The sequence below is a fragment of the Tympanuchus pallidicinctus genome, unplaced genomic scaffold (genome assembly GCF_026119805.1).
Source record: "Tympanuchus pallidicinctus isolate F22 unplaced genomic scaffold, pur_lepc_1.0 scaffold20, whole genome shotgun sequence".
NCBI classification, from domain to species: Eukaryota; Metazoa; Chordata; class Aves; order Galliformes; family Phasianidae; genus Tympanuchus; species Tympanuchus pallidicinctus.
Genome location: NW_026294722.1, coordinates 3,661,570 through 3,679,902, shown reverse-complemented (window position 1 = coordinate 3,679,902; position 18,333 = coordinate 3,661,570). Strand labels below are relative to the sequence as shown.

General features: G+C 57.1%; 1 protein-coding gene across 2 annotated transcripts; it reads right to left on the bottom strand.

Annotated features, from left to right (window-relative positions):
* Positions 1-9,168: 9,168 nt before the first annotated feature.
* On the bottom strand, positions 9,169-14,134 carry COMMD7 (COMM domain containing 7). Of its 2 annotated transcripts, XM_052683961.1 has the most exons (9): positions 14,018-14,134; positions 13,113-13,166; positions 12,925-13,027; positions 11,279-11,335; positions 11,163-11,200; positions 10,595-10,685; positions 10,424-10,473; positions 9,909-9,957; positions 9,169-9,510 (listed from the first exon to the last, which is right to left on the bottom strand). In XM_052683961.1, exons 1-9 carry the CDS (start codon positions 14,099-14,101, stop codon positions 9,434-9,436), a joined length of 603 nt encoding a protein of 200 aa, XP_052539921.1. In that variant the 5' UTR covers positions 14,102-14,134; the 3' UTR covers positions 9,169-9,433. The 2 variants fall into 2 exon arrangements, with proteins under 2 accessions (XP_052539921.1, XP_052539922.1); XM_052683962.1 differs by lacking the exon at positions 11,279-11,335 and having other exon boundaries at positions 14,018-14,121.
* Between the last annotated feature and the right edge of the window lie 4,199 nt (positions 14,135-18,333).

The window sequence follows — 18,333 nt, the reverse complement described above, 5'->3', positions numbered from 1 at the left end:
AAAACCTTCAGGAGATCCAAGTTTTGATTCAGGTCGGCCTGGAGGGCAGCCAAGCGCTTCCCTCTGCGGCCATTGCGGAGGGAATGGGGTGCGTGTGGGTGGAAGCACAGGCATTGCCCACCTCTGCCAAGGAGGGGGGGGGGGGGTCCCAGGGCGTGCCACGGTTTGCTAAGCCCACTGAAGGTCTGTCAGAATCCGGGGGACTGCTGGGTGCCCAGCTGCCAGGGTCACACGCTGCGCCGTGGCAGGGAGCAGGGTGTCACCTCCTGGCAGCCCCAGTGCCAGACCGACACTCTCCGATGGGGAAAGGACTCCTGCGGGCAGCTCCTGGTGCTGCGATGCCGGTGGGGAGGGGACACGCAGGCCGTGGCTGGAGTACAGAGCTGAGCTGTGCCTTGCTGCGGGAGGTGGAAGGAGCAGCTTCAGCGAGGCTCACCCAAAATGTACCCTTACCTAGAGCTCACAGCACGGGGATGGAGGCTGCCACCCCCCCACGTCCCGGGTTTGGCCCCATTTCAACGGGGCTTGGCACCATATGGTGCACGCTTTATTTGTTCTGCCGCCACTCGGGAAGCAGGGCAGGGGCTCATTGTCTGCAGCAGGAGGTGGGACGCAGCGCGGGGCCGTGCCCGTGTCCCGGGGAGCGCTGCCTCCCGCTCGGCGCAGCGCGGACCCTCAGCACCCCGAGCCCCGCGGAGCTCCCACGCGCTCAGCCCCCGGCACGCAGCGGGACTCGGGCGGGTGGGAGGAACGCGTGGCAGCGCCGAACCTGACTCATCGCAGCACAGGCAGTGATCCTGCGACAGCGATGCTGGGCTTGCCCAGCACCAAAAAGTGACAGCTCGCTCCTCCCACCCGGCTGCGGGAGCGGGAGCGGGAGCCCTCCCTCCCCTGCACGCCCGCGTCCCCTCTGTGCGCCCGCACCCCATCCCGCAGCTCCCGTTCCCATCCAGAGCTGCTGTTCTGTCCCGCTGCTGCTCGGCGCTTGGCTGCTCCGATTCGGCTACAGAAATGGGGGAAGGGGAGAGGATGCTTAGAGCCTCCTAGGCCCGTCCCTGCAAAATTTGCATATATTTTTTTTTTTCCCTGGGCCCTAAATAAGACGTTTCTGAGGGGAAGCGAAAGCGTCTCCTTCCATCCTCGTGGATGCTGCGTGCTGGGACAGCAGCAGCCGCTGGTGGAGGAGATGTGGCCCTGTGCCCACCATGGGAATGCTGCAGGCACAGCCGGGCTGCCCCCCACTGCTCCCTGCCCACCCTATCAGGACCCTTTTCTCAGCGGTTCCACAATCCAGAGGCTCTCTCTCTGCTGACCCAAGATCAGGTCCTGCTGCACACAGGAGGAGCCCTGAAGGTGCCCGGCTGCACAGATCTGCACCTTTTTTCCCTTTTTTTTTTTTTTTTTGGCCAGAATTTCCAGCTCGTCCCTCCTCTCGTGTATAATTCAGTCGCATGAAGAGAAGCCGTGCGCGGAGGGGAGAGGATGGGGAAACTTGCAAAGTCAGCCGCGGAGAGGGAATCTGTGTCAGAAAGCATTACAAAGGGAGCGGGGGGATTGGCTCCAGTTGCTTCCAGTTGCTGTTTGTTTGTGCCAACCCCTTCGGAAATTGCCCAGCGCAACGCACGGCTCTTTCTTTCCCTGCGTCCCTCTCTCTCCCTTTATTGCACTGCAGACTCCGGCTGGGACAGCCCATCTCTGTTGCTATGGCTGCAATATGCTGGAAGGGTTTGGCCGGATGATAATTGCGAGCATCTCTCTCCTTCCTGCCTTGCGGTTCCCCGTCCCCCGTCCAGAGATTCTGGCTGATCCTCGAACCTCTCCGTCTCCCGCACGGCGAAAAGCCGCGCGGCGGGGTTTTAAGACGCATTCGATCCGACAGCGCTGTCTGTGCGCGGGGCTGCGGGGCCGTGCGGGCAGCCCCGATCCCGCAGCGTCGCCGAGGGCCCCTCCTCGGGGAGCGGGGGGGCACGGCTGGGGCGCGGCGCAGCTGATCCCGAGCGCGGAGCGCAGCTGAGCCCCGCCCGGCTCCCCCCCAACCCCCCCCCCGCCTCCCACCCCGGCAGCTGCCGCAGCGGGGGCAGCGCGGAGCCGGCCCGGGGGTGCGGGGCGGTGTGCGGGGCGGTGCGGTGCGGTGCTCTCTCCTCCCCTCCGCCCCGCCGAGCTCTCAGATCCCAGCCCGGACCGGAGGCGGGGGATGAGGGAAATGAAAGTGGCAGGCAGGGGAGGGCAGGGCGGAGAGAGCCGGAGCGGGGAAAAAGGGGGGGAGACGTGGGGGGATGGGGGGCGGGGGGGGGAGCAAATCCCCGGTGCTGGGAGGGAAAGAAAGGGCTGCGCGCGGGCGGGGGCGCCGGGCAGGAGCTGGAGCCGCGCCCGGGCGGGACGGTGCCCGCAGCCCCAGCGCCGGGAGTGAGGAGCGGCGGCTGGGCGGAAAACGACGGGCTCTGCCGGCTCCTTTCAGCCCCCGGTGCCGCCGCCCCGCAGCAGCGGGAGGTTGGGGGTGGGGGGAGCGGGGGGTGCGGCCGCGGGGCACGGAGCGCCGCAGCGCGGAGCCGCGTCCCGAGGAGCAGCGCTGCGAACGGGAGCCGAGCGCTGCAGCAGCTGCACGGCCCAAGGAGCCGCGCCCGGCCGGGCTGCGCTGCGCTGCGGGCTCTGCCATCGCCCGGCCCCCCGCGAAGCTTCCCATGGAGCCGGAGCCCGGAGCTTTGTAGGGCTGCTTGGGGAGAAGCCCCCGGCTGCGGGCACGGCTCCATCCCATGAGCTGTGCTGGCAGCGGGGGGAGGGGGGGGGCGGCAGCAGCACGCCAAGACCTCGCCTTGGCTCGCTTTGCCCTGTCCTCGCCGTGGGGCCATCTGTGCCGTGCAGCTGAGAGCCGCAGCGGCCGTGCCGTGCATTGCCGTGCATTGCTGTGCCGTGCCTTGCATTGCCGTGCCGTGCCGAGCCTTGCATTGCCGTGCCGTGCCGTGCCCTCCTGGGGCTGCAGCCACACTGCGGTGTTTTCCCCATCGTGAGTGCCATGTGATGGGTTGGGATGAGTTGAAATGGAATGGGTCGGGATAAGACGGGGTTTGGTTGCAGCCTTGGACCCATCGTGAGCACTGGGTCCCTCTGCCCCCGGCTCCTGCTCCCCTCTGCACCGTGCCCTGTGCCTCCCTGCGCTCCTGATTACCATCTTGTTTTGAGCCTCTACAGCGGCTGTAATTTGATGCTCTCAAAGTTGGTGTTTACGAGGGACGAGGCAGCCATCAGAGGGCTCTTCTTGTTCTCCCAGTGAAAGAATATTCCTCCGTCTGAGCGCGTGCCCACACGGTGTGCCAAGCACTGCTGGGTTACACCCGGCACCTTCCAGACACGCTCACGGGGTCAGCACCTCTGGATCTACAGCAGAGCCTGAGGGCACTGCATTGCTCCAGGCAGAGGCGGGGAACCACGGGGTGCTCAGCGGGGTGGGTGGCACTGAGCCCAACAGCACCCGGCCACGTGCTTTGGGCCTCCCACCAGCCATGGGGTGTGCAGGGCAGCCCTGCGGGACTCATCAGCTCCCTGCTGACAAATCTCTTCGCTCACAATAGAGTAGAGCACAACGCAGCTCGGTCCGAGGCCCCCCAGCATGGCTGCAGCCCTGCATTGCTACCTCTTCACTCCATGGGGCTGGGCAGCCGCCGCCACCTCCACCACAGCCCCCAGACCCCCCCCCAGTGACTCATCCACAGGCCTGGGGGGGGTTGGGTGGGACCCTCCTGCTCTCACAGGGACTTAAACGGAGCCGGGGATCAGAGCCCAGCTCCGGTCCCGTGTGGGTGCGGGCCCTTTGGCAGCGCTGCTGCAGCACAGCGTGACACCGGGCAGCGCCTGCAGAACAGATGGCACCGCCTCACTGACAGCAAAGGACCCGCTGCCCTCCAGCCTGTTTGTCACAGCCGGGAGCGGGCAGCCCACCCCAAGGCCCTCGGGAGCGGGCTTTGCAAAATGCCATCGACAAGGGCAGGCTGTGCTCCAGGCAGCGAGCGGCGCGGGGATCAGCGGCAATAAAAGCTGTGCGAGCCCTTTGTGCTGCGCCATGTTTAGGCAGTGCTGTCTATCACAGGGCAGCAGACCCTCCCTTTTTCTTTTTTTCTTTTTCCCTTTTTTTCTTTTCTTTCTTTTTTTTTTTTTTTTTCTGTGCCCCCAGCTGATGGGAATCCCGCTGGGAGGGGAGCGAGGGATAAAGGCCAAGCAGCTAATGAGAGGGAGAGATGTTAATGGGGGAGCCCTGGAGTGGGAGAAGCTGGGGGCACTTGAGCAAGGGGCTGTGGGGCAGGTTAGAAACCCTATGGGGGGGGGGGGCAGCCCCTGGGTTACCGTGTGCCCTACATAGGTGGTGGATGGTGACTCCTGTCTCTATATAGAGCCAGCTCCTCCGTAGTGGAGGCTAAAAATACCAGCCTGCCTGGTTCAGTAACCAGATGCCTGGAGGTAGCCCCCAATGAGCCCAGTGTTTCCTATCGTTATTATTTTTAATCAGCTCTGACGGGTGAATTGCCCCGACGTGGCGTGTTGTGCAGCGGGATGGGGCTCCTCCATCACCATCCCTTGGCAAAGGGAGGGAACGGGGACAGTTGGTCTTAGGTTTTATTGTGTTTTGAATAACTCTGGACAATGAGGAGAGGGGGGCTGATGTGACAGGGCTCCTGCCCCCCCAGCCAGGGGCTGACTGATGCTGCCTGTGTGGGGCTCAGTGCTGTGTGCCCGTGTTTCCATTTGCCCCAGCACTCTGAGGGCAGTGGCATAGGACTGTCTGGTGGGGGATGTGGTAACCATGGGTGATGCTCACGGCTCTGCCTTAAGGTGGTTCCAGGGCTTCTGCCAGGAAAGCCCACGTGGAAAAGGGCTCGTGGGTACTGGGGGAGATGGTATTGCCAGAGAGGTATGGGGTTGGGAGGGGGGTACTGCTGCTGAGAGCCATGGGCAGGGGGTAAAGAAGGGGAGGGATGCTTGGAGGGAGGGAGGGAGGAAGAGGAGTGGATCTGGAGGGAGAAATGGGGAAGGGATGGATGCCCACAGCGCAGATGTAGGGAGCCGTGCTTGGAGGATGAAGGGCGAGGTCTGGGGAGCAGTAGATGCTGGGGTGGGTTGGGCAGCGCTAAGGGCAGCGGGGGGCTGAGACAGGGATGGAGTGGAAAGGGATGGGACGGGGAGATGGGGCTGCGCCGGGATGGGGCTGCAGGCACAGCGCAGTGCTTTGGCGCCCCCTGCTGTCCGCACTGCGCACTGCACTCAGCGAGGCGGGGGAAGGGGAGCAGCGCGCGGTGCCCGCAGTGCCCCGGGTCGGCAGCGGATGGGGGGCTTTGCCGGGGGTTCCGCTCCTCCCGCCTGGGGAACCCATCTCGAGCCCCGTGGGGTGGTGTGGGAGCATCGCTGCGGGGTGAATTCGCGAGGACAGTGAGCAGAGCCGTGCTGCTCGGCGGGAGCGAAGCTCGCCGCCCCCTATCCCGGCTACTGTCCTCTGCCATCCGCCATCCCACTCTGCTGCGAGACAAAGCGTGATCAGGATTGGGGCTGGGGCTGCTTCCCCGATCCCATCGCCAGGGCAATGTGCTCGAGGGCCGGCGCTGCTCTGAGGTTCAGCGCTGTTTCTGCAGATGTGGCAATGCTCGGAGACGAGGACGGCACGAGGGCTCCTCGCCTGCTTTGCAGCAGCACCGTCACCACTGGGACCAGCGAGGGCGCGTGTTGGAACAAAGATGCTCCGCAGCGCTGCGCGTTGTGTCGGCAGCGCAGGGGTTAACGCCGTTTTCCCTCTCTTTCCATGGCGAACTCGGTGGCGTGGTCGGGGATAACCTCATTAGCGGCTGCGCTGCAACAGCGATGCCCCTGGGACAGAGCAGACCTATAAAATGGAGCTGCGCTCTGCGGGGAGCATGGGGAAATGGTCGCTGTGTGGCGAGGAGCGGGGCACTGCCCTCCGGTGTGGGGCTGGGAGTGTTGGGGCACAGCGGTGGGATACAGGCTGGGCCCATCGTGGTGCTGGGGGAAGGGGGGGGCTGCTAACAGAGCTGTGTCTGTGATGAAGCCACTGCCACTGGACCTGGACTGGAATGTTCCAAGGGTGTGGGGCAATGTGAGGCACTGGGATCCCCTCCCTTTGGAGGGGCTGCGGGGCTCCACCACCACCCTGTGCCCGGGCATTATTTGCTCTTTGTGCTTTGTTTTTTGTGCCATGGGCCCCCATTCTGGTGGCCACCTCCCCGTGCTGCAGGAGAAGATGGGTTCCTTATGGCTGAGCATTCATTCGCTCTGCTGATCGACAGCCTGCGGTCTGGCTGAGCAGCCCCAATTGTTCCCAGAGTGCCCGGACAAAGAAATGCCTCGAGAGATGGCACGGCTCGGGGACGGAGAACATGCTAGGAATATTTCTGCTGCCTCACACACCACCAGCCTTTCCTCCTCCTGCAAGAATGGGCGGCAGCGCTCCAGGTTCACGTATCCCCAGGCCTGGAGCAGGGCTGCAGCGTGGCTGTTCCCATGCAGGCTGTCCCCTTGGCCCCACTCCGGCCACCACAGCCTCCCCGCAGAGACGGGGCCGGTGCTGGCTGCCCCGGGCAGGCTGTGGGGTCAGCACCATAATGCAGTGTTTGTTTCGGGCCGTAGAGGTCACGGAGGCCCCGCTGTGCGTAGCCGGGCTCTGGCCTCTGCTGCGAGGAATTTGCTGATCTGTGGGTTTGGGGCACCTGAACTTGTTCTTGCGATTGCTGCAGATTGATGTGGAACTGGGGCTGTGTTCCCTGCCTGCCCCCAGTCCCTGCGCTCACCATGCTGGCGCTGCAGTGCAGGGCTGTGCTGGGGGGGCACTTGGCTGCTGGTTGCAGCTTTGCATCCCCCTCCCCGCCTGAGCCCCGTCTGCAGGAGCTGGGATGTGTCCACGTGGAGCAATCCCCAGACAGCCCCCTCCTGCCCAGGTCTCCTGATGGCTGCCGCAGTGGGAGCTGCCTGTGGCAGGAATGCAGTGGTGCTGCAGATGGGAACAGAAGGGCACTGGGATGGTGGAGATGATTTGAGATGTGCAGGCAGGGAGCAGAAATGGAGCCACGCACAGCACAGTGCCTGCATCACAAGGCAGATCCCATGCCTGCAAACCCTGGGTGCTGAACCGGGGCTGGGGCTGGTGCACCATCATCCCATAGCTCCTCCAGGGAGGTCTGCCAGGCCCCACAGCCTTCTTTCCTGCAGCAAACACTTTCTAGGAAAAGCTCTTGGCATTCCTCCATAGGTATTTGTGTGTTCTGGTTGCTCCTGGTCCGGTTCCAGCTCCTGGAATGGGAGACCTGGAGTGCAGAAGGGATGAGCGTGGTGGAAGAGATCACCCTGCCAGGCAGGCAGAGGTGAGGGGCTCTGCCCAGAGCAGAGCTGGCCATCTCCAGGGATTGCTGATCACAGCAGCACTGAAGCTGTGCTGGGGGCGATGGGCCATGGGGAAGCAGCCCCCACATCCCAACTGTCACTCGCCCTCGTGGGACTCGTGGGATGCATGGGGCCTTGGGATGGCCTCATACCCATGGGGTGGTGCAGTCCTTGACAGCCTCTGGGTGGGAGGAAATGGGTCGAAAGAGCCCCAGGGGAGGCAGAGGACAGCAGCAGTGTGGTTAAGCTTCACCCCACACCGCGAGGGGCCCCGTTTCCCCCACTCCTGCTGTCCCACAGAGATTAGCTCTCGTAGGCGGCCGCAATTGGCAGCACCGGTACTGCAGAGACCCAGAGCTACCAGGAAACCCAGGCAGAACCAGGCTGCTGCCAGATTGCCCACAGCCCTGCACTCCTGCACTCACCTTCCCAGCCCCACGCAGGACGAGGCCACACCACATCTCCCAGCCTATGCCAGGATGTCCCTCCCCAGGGCCCGGCTCCATCGCACGCAGCCCAATGCAGGGATGAACGGGGCTGTGGGTCACCCTGACCCCACGCTCTCTGGGGACCATGGAGCAGTGCAGAAGTGACCCCCACGCTTGGGGTCGGCGTGCTGTGCTGTGCATCAGCCCCACAGAGCTTCATCTGAAACAGGAGATGGGGATCCTGACCCGGCCTGAGCATCTTCCAGCACAGTGGGACGGGCTGAGCGCTGCGGCACCGGGGGGGGGGTGAGGGGAAAAGGGAGGAATGGCCGACAGAAAATGTAAAGCAAAACCATTCCTGTTGTCTGCAGAAAGCATTCCGGGCCTTTTCCTGCCACCCAAAAAGGAGATGGAATATTTTGCAGGGCGTTACGTTAAAAAAAAAAACCAACCCGAATTCTTTATTACCTTCATCACGTGACAAAGCTTAGAATGCTCGTGGATGGCCTGCGATGCCAGGAAATAAATATGCAGATACTGTCCCCAGGCTTGCCAGCAGGATTCCCTGCGCTGTGCTCCAAGCACGTGATTCAGCCTGTCCTCACCGCAGGCTCCGGCCCCTCATGCAGGATTGCATGAAATGCACCATGGAAAAGTGCCAGGTCTTCTGCAAGATGAAAAGACCAAAGAGGGGAGGTGGAGATGGGATGTAAGGGAGGTTTTACAATGAGGGCAGTGGCACAGAGATGAGGTGGGTGCCTGTATGGTGACTGTTGAGTCGAGGCCTGAGCCACTGATGGAGCACCTGGGGAAAGGCTTCTGTCAGCCCTGGAGCACAGGTGAAGGCGGTTCAGCTGTGAGACAGGAAGGGGTGGAGCTGGCTGCACCTCTTGGACCTCATTTAAGGGCTGAGTGCCCCAGGGGAAGGATCTCTTTCTGGAGATTCCTCCCCTGTGAACCTGAAATCTCCTGATCCAGGTAAGCAATCTTTTTCCCTTTCCTTACAGCACCTTTTCTATTGAGCTCATCCTCCCATTGTACTCAGGTCAGGCTGGGGGGCTCTGAGCACTGGTGGAGCTGCGGGTGCCCCTGCTCACTGCAGGGCCAGATGGCCTTTAAGGCTCCCTTCCAACTCAAACCTTTCTATGGTGATTCAGTGCCATTTTGCACAAGATGTGACTGGGAAGGATGCAATCATTCCATTCCTTGACACGAGAAGGAGAGGCTCAAAGTGGGTGTGAAGTGGTTCAGCAGGCTGGATGCTCTCCTTGCACCCCATCCATTCCTGCTCCATTCTTCCTAGCATGGAAGTGATTCTTTGCTCTGTTTCTGTCTCAAAAAATCAAATTCTGATACAAACAGAGAAGGATGGGGATGGATTTATTTCTTTGCCATTTTAGTACAGGTATCCACGTCAGACGATTTCTCATGCTAGTATTAAAAAAGGGCCAGGTGGGCTCGTAATGCCTTCAAAACATTTGCCCAAGTTTTGGCTTCTGAAGGACTTCTGGCACAGCTGTTGGTTGCACAGCCTCATCTTCTCTTACCAGCTGGAACAGAGCAGATCTGCAGGTCCACAAGGAGAAATTACACACCCTGCACAGATGACAGGTCAGGTCCTTGTAGCTTCAGCCAAAGCTTTCCAGTGTGGTTTTGGCTCTTTCCATTTCATGCAGGAAACTGTAGAACTGGGGCAATGTTAACTCTGTAGGCAAAAAAAAAAGAAATAGAGGTATAAAACCTTAGATGTCAGGTTGCAATGAAGGCTGGAGAATCCACTCTGGTGCTATCGCAGAGCAGCTCGCATTCACCTAAGCTAGGTTCACTTCCTTCCTTTGCCATGCTGCTGTTTCCCAGTGCTCCATGGCACACCTGCATCTGCTTTTGCAAAGATGTGAGGGCTGCCCAGCAGTCGGTGCTCCCAAATGCTTCCCATGACTGCATCAAGGAGAGGCCGGAGGAGCAGCATCTCCCAGCAATGCTCTCACAGTGACCCCTGCTGGGTCTGCCCCCAAAGCTCCCCCACTCCCCAAACACACAAAAGCTCTGAGCTACAGCTCGGATTTCAAGCTCTCTGCTGCTTTTCCAGAACGGTTAACTCACCTACATAGACATTTTCCATTTGGCTCCCTTTTTTAATCACCAGCTTCAGCTAGGGGGAAGAAAAAGCAGAGATGTATCAATGCAGAAGCCCATATTTCAAGCACCATGAATAGACAGGAATCTGCTCTGAGTTCTAGTGCCAGCTGCTGCACAGAACACACATCTCTGTCGGGCTTTTCAAGAAGTGTCACTGCAGGAACAGATAAGGGAGGATCTCTGGGAAGCCCTTAGAAACGACGGCCTTCCCCCTCCCTCCCTGAGACAGCACAACCTGTGCTAAGATTGAGCTTTTCAGAGTGGGCTGTGCTTTTGTGATGCAGCTCTTCTGAGAAGTAACAAACAGCAGCACGCCTGCTATCTGCTGGCAGCTCGCTCAGAGCACTGAAGATGTGCCACTGCAAAGCTCCTATGAGATCCAGCTTTCCTCTGCTTCCTCTGGCAGCCAGTTCCCCCCACAGCCCTGGCCACGGCTCGTTCCGTGACTGTGCTGTGATTCCCTCATGCAGGGCATTTACCTGTAAGAAGATACTTCCTACTTTTTCAAGTTCGCTGCTCCCGGCTGTAACTGTGATTCAGGGAGAGCAGAAGGGAGAGAAAGTTAGCTAAGCTGTGAAACAAAACCTCCTACAGCCAAAAGGTGCTGTTGGCTTTCCCAACCCGGTCAGTTTAAGTCTTAGCTCTGTTACCACCAAACTTCCACTCCATGTCTATCAGCTGGTTAATCATCAGGGTCTGACCAACAGCCAGGCGTGTCAGGGTGGGGGCATTCAGCTTCCACTGCAAGAGCAGAACACACCATCAGTTCAGAGGGGCTCCACGTGTGGTGCCTGTAATTTCAACACAAATCACAAAACAGCTGCCCAAGTGTGTGAGATGGGCCAAGCTAATGCAGCCAGGAGGGCTCCCAAGGATGAGGCCTGCAAGGATTTCCATCTGCCCCGTCACTTCTGGCACTGGCTGGTTTTGTTTGAACATTGGTTCTGTGTAACAGTATCTGCTCAAAAAGTCATGTGTTCGTGTAAGTGCGTGACCCCGGGGCTCCAGGCATGCAAAGCAGAAAAACAATCAGATGGAAGCCACACGGCTGCAGGAATCACTGAGCCCACAGGCCACAGCAAAGCACAGCACCATTACACAAGTGTTTCTTATCACTGGGGATTTTCAGCTCAAAATTCAGAGCTGGATTGGAAGAAAGCAGCTGATGCATCTGACTGACTTTCTGTTAGTTAGAAACAAGCAAGGAGGTCTTCATACCTGCTCTGCAAAGTAACTGGCTTTCTCTTCGCTGAGGCCTGTGGGAGAAAGCACACGAGGTTACTAGAGATGATAAATGTTAATTAGCTTTTATTTAGCGAAGCCACGTGACCTACCTAGAGCAACAAAATCTGCTCTGACTTGTTCGGAAGACAGATTTCTCTTCAGGGCACCTGAATAAACAGTGCAAGGGGAAAAAAATCAGCTTCTACTGAGTGGAACCAGTCCTTACTGAGGCAAACAGACGCAGGGATGGAGACCTCGCCATAGAAAGGCTGTTCTTGGACTGTTTTGAAACAAACCCCAGCTTGCCAGTAGGCAATACAGTTGTGTCTGCTGGTATCTGTGCAGATGCCCAGTGCTTTAAAAGTCAGTCCTGTGGAAGTGCCTGAGAGAGAGAGGGAGAGATTTCATTGCAGGTAACCATGGCAACGGCAGCAGCAGTTGTGTTTTGAAGTTGCTGCTTTCTCTCCTATAGAAGCTCTGCTTGTTAAGGGGGAACTGTTAAGGCTGGCAGGCTACTAATTTGACCTACCTGCTGTGTTTTGGATTATGGGTGTGAACGTGTGCATATAACACTTTCCCCTGCTGTGCCTGCCTCCTTTGTTCCGGAGCTCAGGCAGCACATGGAAGTTTACAAGGATTCTGTTCTCTGAAGCCAGGAGCAGGAATTGCGAACATTCAAAGAGACTGGCAGCCCCACGTGGCTCTGTGTAGCACGGAGGCAAAGTTATCTGCTGTGTTCTGCTCTGGTGCAGCCCGTGGCATCCCGGAGCTTCTGAGAAGGTGTAACAGGACTGGAACCAGCGCTCGCAAACAGGAACTGTGAGGCTGAGTGCAGCCAGTGCACAAACAGGAAGGGAGAAAATGCTGATTCTGCGCTGAATCCCTCCAAGGCAGTTGCAGGGAAGGAAACTATTCAGTGCTTCTCTGGGACAGAAGAAATGGCTTGAAATAGTAGGATGGAAGTTTAACCCGAATGCAGGAAGCCGCTGTGCGCGGCCTCGCTGCTGTGACGAACTCTGTGGGAAATGGGGGACTGAAGGGTATTTCTAAGCAACCATTGATAACGAGGATCACCAAGGCATGAATGTGTGTGAGGGAGGATGTCTGATGCAGCATTGCGTCCGACAGCAGCCAAAACATCAGAGCAATCTCCTACGGCTGAGTCCGAACAGGGCATGCGAAGGGAATTCTCCCACCCCTCTCCTCCAGTGTTTGTGAATGAGAAGTCACTGGAGGCTCGTGTGTTTTTCTAAAACAAGACTACAAGGACAGACATCACGTGTGCACAGAACTATGCCTGCTGGATCCCAGTCTGCTCCAGAGGGGCGTGAATGCAGCCCTCAAATGGTGCTTTGTTCTCGGAGGAGTCACAGTGCTGGGTTACTGGGATGGAAGTGCAAAGATGTGGTGCCAACATAAGGCTGTGCTGGTTTAGCACAAATGGATTACAGGTATGGGTTGAACCAAGCTCTGCTACCATCACAAAGTGTTGTGCCTGCACTTATTAAGCAGGGGAGTGAGTGTAGCCAGGCCTGCAAAACGTGTATGTGGGAACGGTGTAAAGAAGACAAAGCCTGAGTCATTCAGTAGGGATGCTGCAGCAGGGGAGCACTTTCTGAATTTTTGATTCTTAAATGCTAAGCTATTTATGAGTTACTGTTAGCATCATTGTGCAACACAGTTCTGAAGACATGGGGCCTTTAGCAGCATGCAGAATGGATGCAGCAGTTTGGCCTCAGGCATATGTACCACTTACCACTGGGTACCAGAAGAACACTTTTGACGATGTTTTTCAGGGGGCCCAAGCTGATTTTATTCATGGTTGCAAAGTCGGAGAGCTGAGTCAGAAACCTTTCTACCTGCTCAAGAGAAAGAGCAATGACACAATCTTGTCTCTGCATGCTTCTCACCTGAGAGCTGCTTTTGTGCTCTGTGCAGCCTTACCTCCTTGGGTTCTGTCAGAAAGCCAAAGAGCACTTCGGTCAGTGCTGAGAATTGCTGTGAAGAAACAGGGTGGTGTTAGGAGTGAAGCATCAGCATGCTGCACCTCGCTCCATTCTTCAGCACCTCGTTTCCCCCCTCATCATGCAGTTTTGGGCTGATATCCTGCCCTAACACAGCTCTTCCTGTCTCCTTGTGCTGGTGCTGGAGTTTGAGCTCCCAATCATAGAATCACAAGGTTGGAAAGGACCTGCAAGACCATCCAGTCCAAGCGTCCTCCCACCACCACTGCTACCACAAGCACTAAAGCAAATCTCCTAGCTCCTCATCCAGACGCCTCTTGAACACTGCCAGGGATGATGACTGCACCACCTCCCTGCGCAGCCATTCCAGTGCCTGACCACTCTCTGAGAGAAAAAGTTCTTCCTTATGTCTAACCTAAACCTCCTCTGGTACAACTTGTGGCCATAAATGCTGAGGTGTTCCCCCAGCCCTCGCCATGACAAGATGCCTACGGGCAGCATTTGCACACGGACTCTCTTCAAAGACAACCCGAGGGGTTCGTGCACCCAGCACCAGCAGGCCTTGTGTGGCCGTTCCATCCCATGCGATCCAAACAGCAGCCAATGGGAGAGGATGCAAACATCCACTCCGATGCACCAAAAAACCCACGGGGTAACCAGAGCGACTCGGCAGACGGCAGCACGGCTTCAAGGCCTCGCCGTCACCCCCGGGCCCAGCTGCGGGCAGATCCCACCGCCTCCCAGCACCGCCGCCACCGGCGCGGCCCGCAGCCCAGCAGAGCCTTCACACGGCAGGCCGGGCTCGGGGCCCCGCGCCTCAGAGCCGCTTGTTCGCCCTCTCCGGGCACCGCCTGCCCCCTCCTCCCCCTCCCCCCGGCCCCGCACCTCGGCGCTCAGCTGGTTGAGGTGCTGCACGTCCCCGCTCCCCGCCTCGGGCCCCGCGTCGCGCCCGGCTCTCAGCAGCCCCATGGCGGCTCCGGCCCCGCCCGCCCCGCCGCACCGCCCGAGTCAGTCTGAGCATTGGCGCTCGCACTTTCCACGGAGGGCCGGGCAGGCCGCGGGGAAGGCGTTGCTTCTATGGGACTTAGGAAAATAATAATAATAAAAATTAAAAATTAATCGTTAAAAAGCTGTCGTGGGGGGGGTCTGATTTTATCTATCTATTTATTTATTTATTTATTAGTACATCCCCCGGGGATTGCAGCCAGCAGCAGACGAAGGATAAAATCACCCCTTGCTGCTGCTTCTCCTCTGTTACGTTACCCAATTTCTAGGAGAAAATCCCCAAACTCAGTGTGTTCCCCCTGAGGACCCCCAGCCCTTTTTTTCTTTTTCTTCTTTTTTTTTTCTTTTTTTTTTTTTTCTTTTTCTTTTTTTTTTTTTTTCTGAGAGCAGGAGTTGCAGGAGCAGCGCTGCGTCCACATGTCTGTGCCTGAGCCCTTCTGTCCCAAAAGCTGTTCACCCGTAAGAAAGCCTTCATGAAAGGCAAAATCACGCAGTTCACAATCGTAAATGCCCGCATGGGATATTTCCATGGGTTTGCAAGCAAGGAGTCAGACAGAGAAACACCACAGATGATGAAGAGTTAAGAGAGATTCACTCCGTGTCTGGAAATCACAGCCCTGCGCCCATTCCTTCCCCCTCCACCTCCCGGCTCAGCCCGGAGATCCCCACTCCATGCCCAGCATGGTGGGATGCCGCTCTGACCTAACAGCGCTGTGGGGGTGGGAAGTTACACGTGGGACTGAGTGGCTGCAGGATTTGACCCTGGGTGTTCAGCACAGCCCAAAGCAAGCGTGGGTTTTTCACCTAGCTATTGCTACGATGTATCGGGTGAAGTGGTGGAGTGGCCACACTCATTCACGGTGGAAAAAAAAAAACAGAAAAGAAAAAGTGGAAAGAGACAAGCTTCTGTTCGGATTGCAAGCCAGGATCAGCCGTGCTGCAGCAGTCTGTGACTCATCCTTAATTCCCCTTGTCTTTCTAGGGTGATGCTTTAGGAACTAATTAACAATGGTCTCAGTGCTGGTGTGTGCTTGTGTGAGCATGCACATGGTACGGCAGAAGGGAGAAACCCATGGAGGTAAAGAATTTCCCAGGCAGCAAACCAAATTCTTGGGGAAAGTTGAGTGACGGGATCCACGAAGAAGAGTTTAAATGGAGAGATGTGCTCCTAACATCCTGTTTGAACGATCAGTGGGAAATGCATCCATCCTGCTGCATGGGACACGGCTTTATGGCAGCGTGTGCTGAGCACCACCAACCTTCTGTGCTGAGACCTGGCTGTGGGGTTGGGCAGTGGTTGTTGGGAAAGGATTTGGGGTTCATCTATGAAGAGGAGGCTGCAGGCCATCAGCCCGGGGTGCTGCATTGGGGCATTCTCATGCAGAGCATTGCTGATGGGCTCGGAGCTGCGGGTGGCATCTGGGTGCTGTGCACAGGTGATGTTAACCACAGGCATTGCAGCAGGAGCAGCAGCAAAAAGCAATGGGAGGAGGAGAGGTGAGGAAGCAGGGTGTTCCAGTGGGATGCTCCAAAATAGGAGGAACCATGTGCCCTTCTTAAGATACTTTTTCAGCTTCATTTCACCTGTCCACCATGGGCTTCCTCCCCCCCCTTCCCCTTTGTATGGAAAGCATCACCTCAGGAAGGCTCCCTCCCGTGTATTCCTAAAAGATCAAATCCCAGCTGACACATCCAGCTCGGGGGTCTCAGATCCTTCCATGCAATCCCCCATGGCCAGACCTGGGGCACATTTCTGGGACAGGAAGGCCACCAGCTGCAGCTTTCTTGGGGAAGGCCCAGAATGGTAAGAAACTGCACACGATCCCAGGAATCACCCCAGCACCTTTCACCCCTCCAGGACCAGCTCTGTTTGTTCTGCTGATGCACAACGTCCCTTCCAGCTGTGCGGATTTGGGAGAGCATCCCTCCAAGAGGCTGAGGAATGCTGACATTCTCCCCTGCTCTTGTGATGGATATTGCCCAGCTGGAGGGGGAGCACTGTTCCTGCAGAGGCAAATGGCACCTTTGAGATCAGGATTTCAGTTTCTTCTTGCAGCTTCATGCCCTTTCCTTTCTCTCATTGCACTCTGTGCTGTTTGCTCCCAGGGAAGTGCTGCTGCAGGAGCCCATAATTGCAAAGGCAGCGGCGGTGTGGCAGCACGGGCTCTGGGTTCTGCTATGCTCTTGTTGCCTTGTGACCACAGGGAAAACATTTCCTCTGCAGGGCTCTGCCCGCTGCTGCCTGCATTCACAGCCTGACGTTTGGGGCCTCTGCTCTTCAGGTTCGACTGCAGCAAATGCATCCTGTTTTCTAGAAAGAAAAAAAAAAAAAGGATTTTGTGGCCAGAGAGGCACAGAAGATTTTTCTTTGTGTGCCTTCTTGTTTGAAGTTCACACGCTGGTTGCCAGTCTTTCGAGATGTTCTGGTTACATGAGTGCCAATTGGTTTTAAATTTATTTTTATTAGGGAGTTACAGCATGTGGTCCTGGCCAGCCCACAGGAAGGGCTCGGAACGCCGTGTAGGAGGGAGAACACTTCCTACCTCCATGTCAACAGCAGCTCCCCGCAGATGTGAGCAGGCAGCCCAGCTCTGCACAGGCTGCAGGCTCCTTCCCACATGTGGCAGCAGGCTGAGGCTTTCCGACAGCTGAGGCAGAGCCTCCAGCGAAGCCCAAACCCTGCAGAGATGGCACAGGGCTGTTTGAGGATGTGGGCATAGGGCACAGAGCCCCCATGGGGGAGGAGGACACACCTCAGGAGATGCACTCCCTGGGGTCACTAGGAGGGTTTGTAATGGTTTGCAGTGTGTTAATGGTGCTGGTGCTTTGCTCTGCTCCATGAAGGCTGAACAAATACCTCACCTCCACCAGGGCCTGGGACCTGCAGCCACCAGAGATAACAAGGATGCACTGCTGAAGGCTGTAGGGAATAAATCACAGTTGCTCAATTGCTTTATTTGTCTGGGATGTCCAGGCAAGCTGTTTGCAAAGCACAGAGCAGTTTCCAACCCAAACCTTTTGGTGCAAAGTAAGAGACAGCAGGTGCCCAGAGGAGACAGGGCAGAGCTTTAGGAGGAAGCAACATTGGTTTGCCTGGCCGGGACAGCAAAGGAGAAATTTAGGAAGAGGTTTGGCAGGAAAGAATAAGGCAGACAGCCAGGATCAGATAGCTGCTGTGACCAACCTGGGCACAATTCCCAGCCTCTGGCAGATGCACTGGTGACAGTGGTGAGCTCCAATCCCACAGCTGCATCCCACTGCTGGTCTTCACTGGGGAACCTCAAGCCGATGGGCAGCAGTGCTGAGATTTCAGTGGCACTGCTGTGACCCAGCATACCCAAAGTGCCCAGCAGGAACCTCGATACAAAATCTCCTTTATGATTTCGTCTCCTTTAGGTTCCTTTATAGGGACCTTTTTTTTTCTTTCCTTCTTTTTTTTTTTGGCCCATAAAATGACATACTTACTTTCCTGATGGGTAAGAAATAAACTCGCAGCATCTCTCCGCGGCTGTGTGCAGCGGTGATGGGGTCAGGGTTTAGCTCATGATCTGCTCAGAGCGGCTTTGTTCAGTGCCGTGCCTTTTTCAAACCGTATGCACAGAAGTGCTCTCCTGAATTAAATGATAACCGAGGGAAGAGAGGGAAAGAGGCGTTTCCACGGGCAGGAGATTGATGGCAGGTCAGCGGGGCCAGCAGCGGCAGGAAGGTTTTGCTAGAAAGGGAGAGGAGCCCGAAGGTCCTTGAAGTAAGGGCTAATTCCACTCCTCGTGGTGGCCTGGAAACACACAGAAGCATTTTGCTTCTCAAAATTTGGAAAAACCAAACAGGATTGCTTGGATTTAATCTATTCAGCAGAGCTGCAAATCAGCTTGAGGTTTATTTGGCGTGTGTTTATTTGAATGGTAATCTCCAGCATTCCCAAAGGCTTCCCCAGACCAGATTTCTCATCTCCTTCTCTTGTTCACTTGCAGGGCTTTTCTCTGCTCATGCAGCCACATTTTTCATGCTCGCGTTGTGCACAGTGGGGTGGTGGTGTGGGGAACCTGCTGTATGGGCCTGTGTAGGCACTGCGTACAGGTTGCTGACACTTTGGCTGCCTCATTTTTCCTCCTAGCCTTGAGAGCTTATTTCCATCGCAGCAGGCTAACAATATTCCCTCTCTTTCCTGATATCCAGTTTTCTGCTGTACCCAGCAG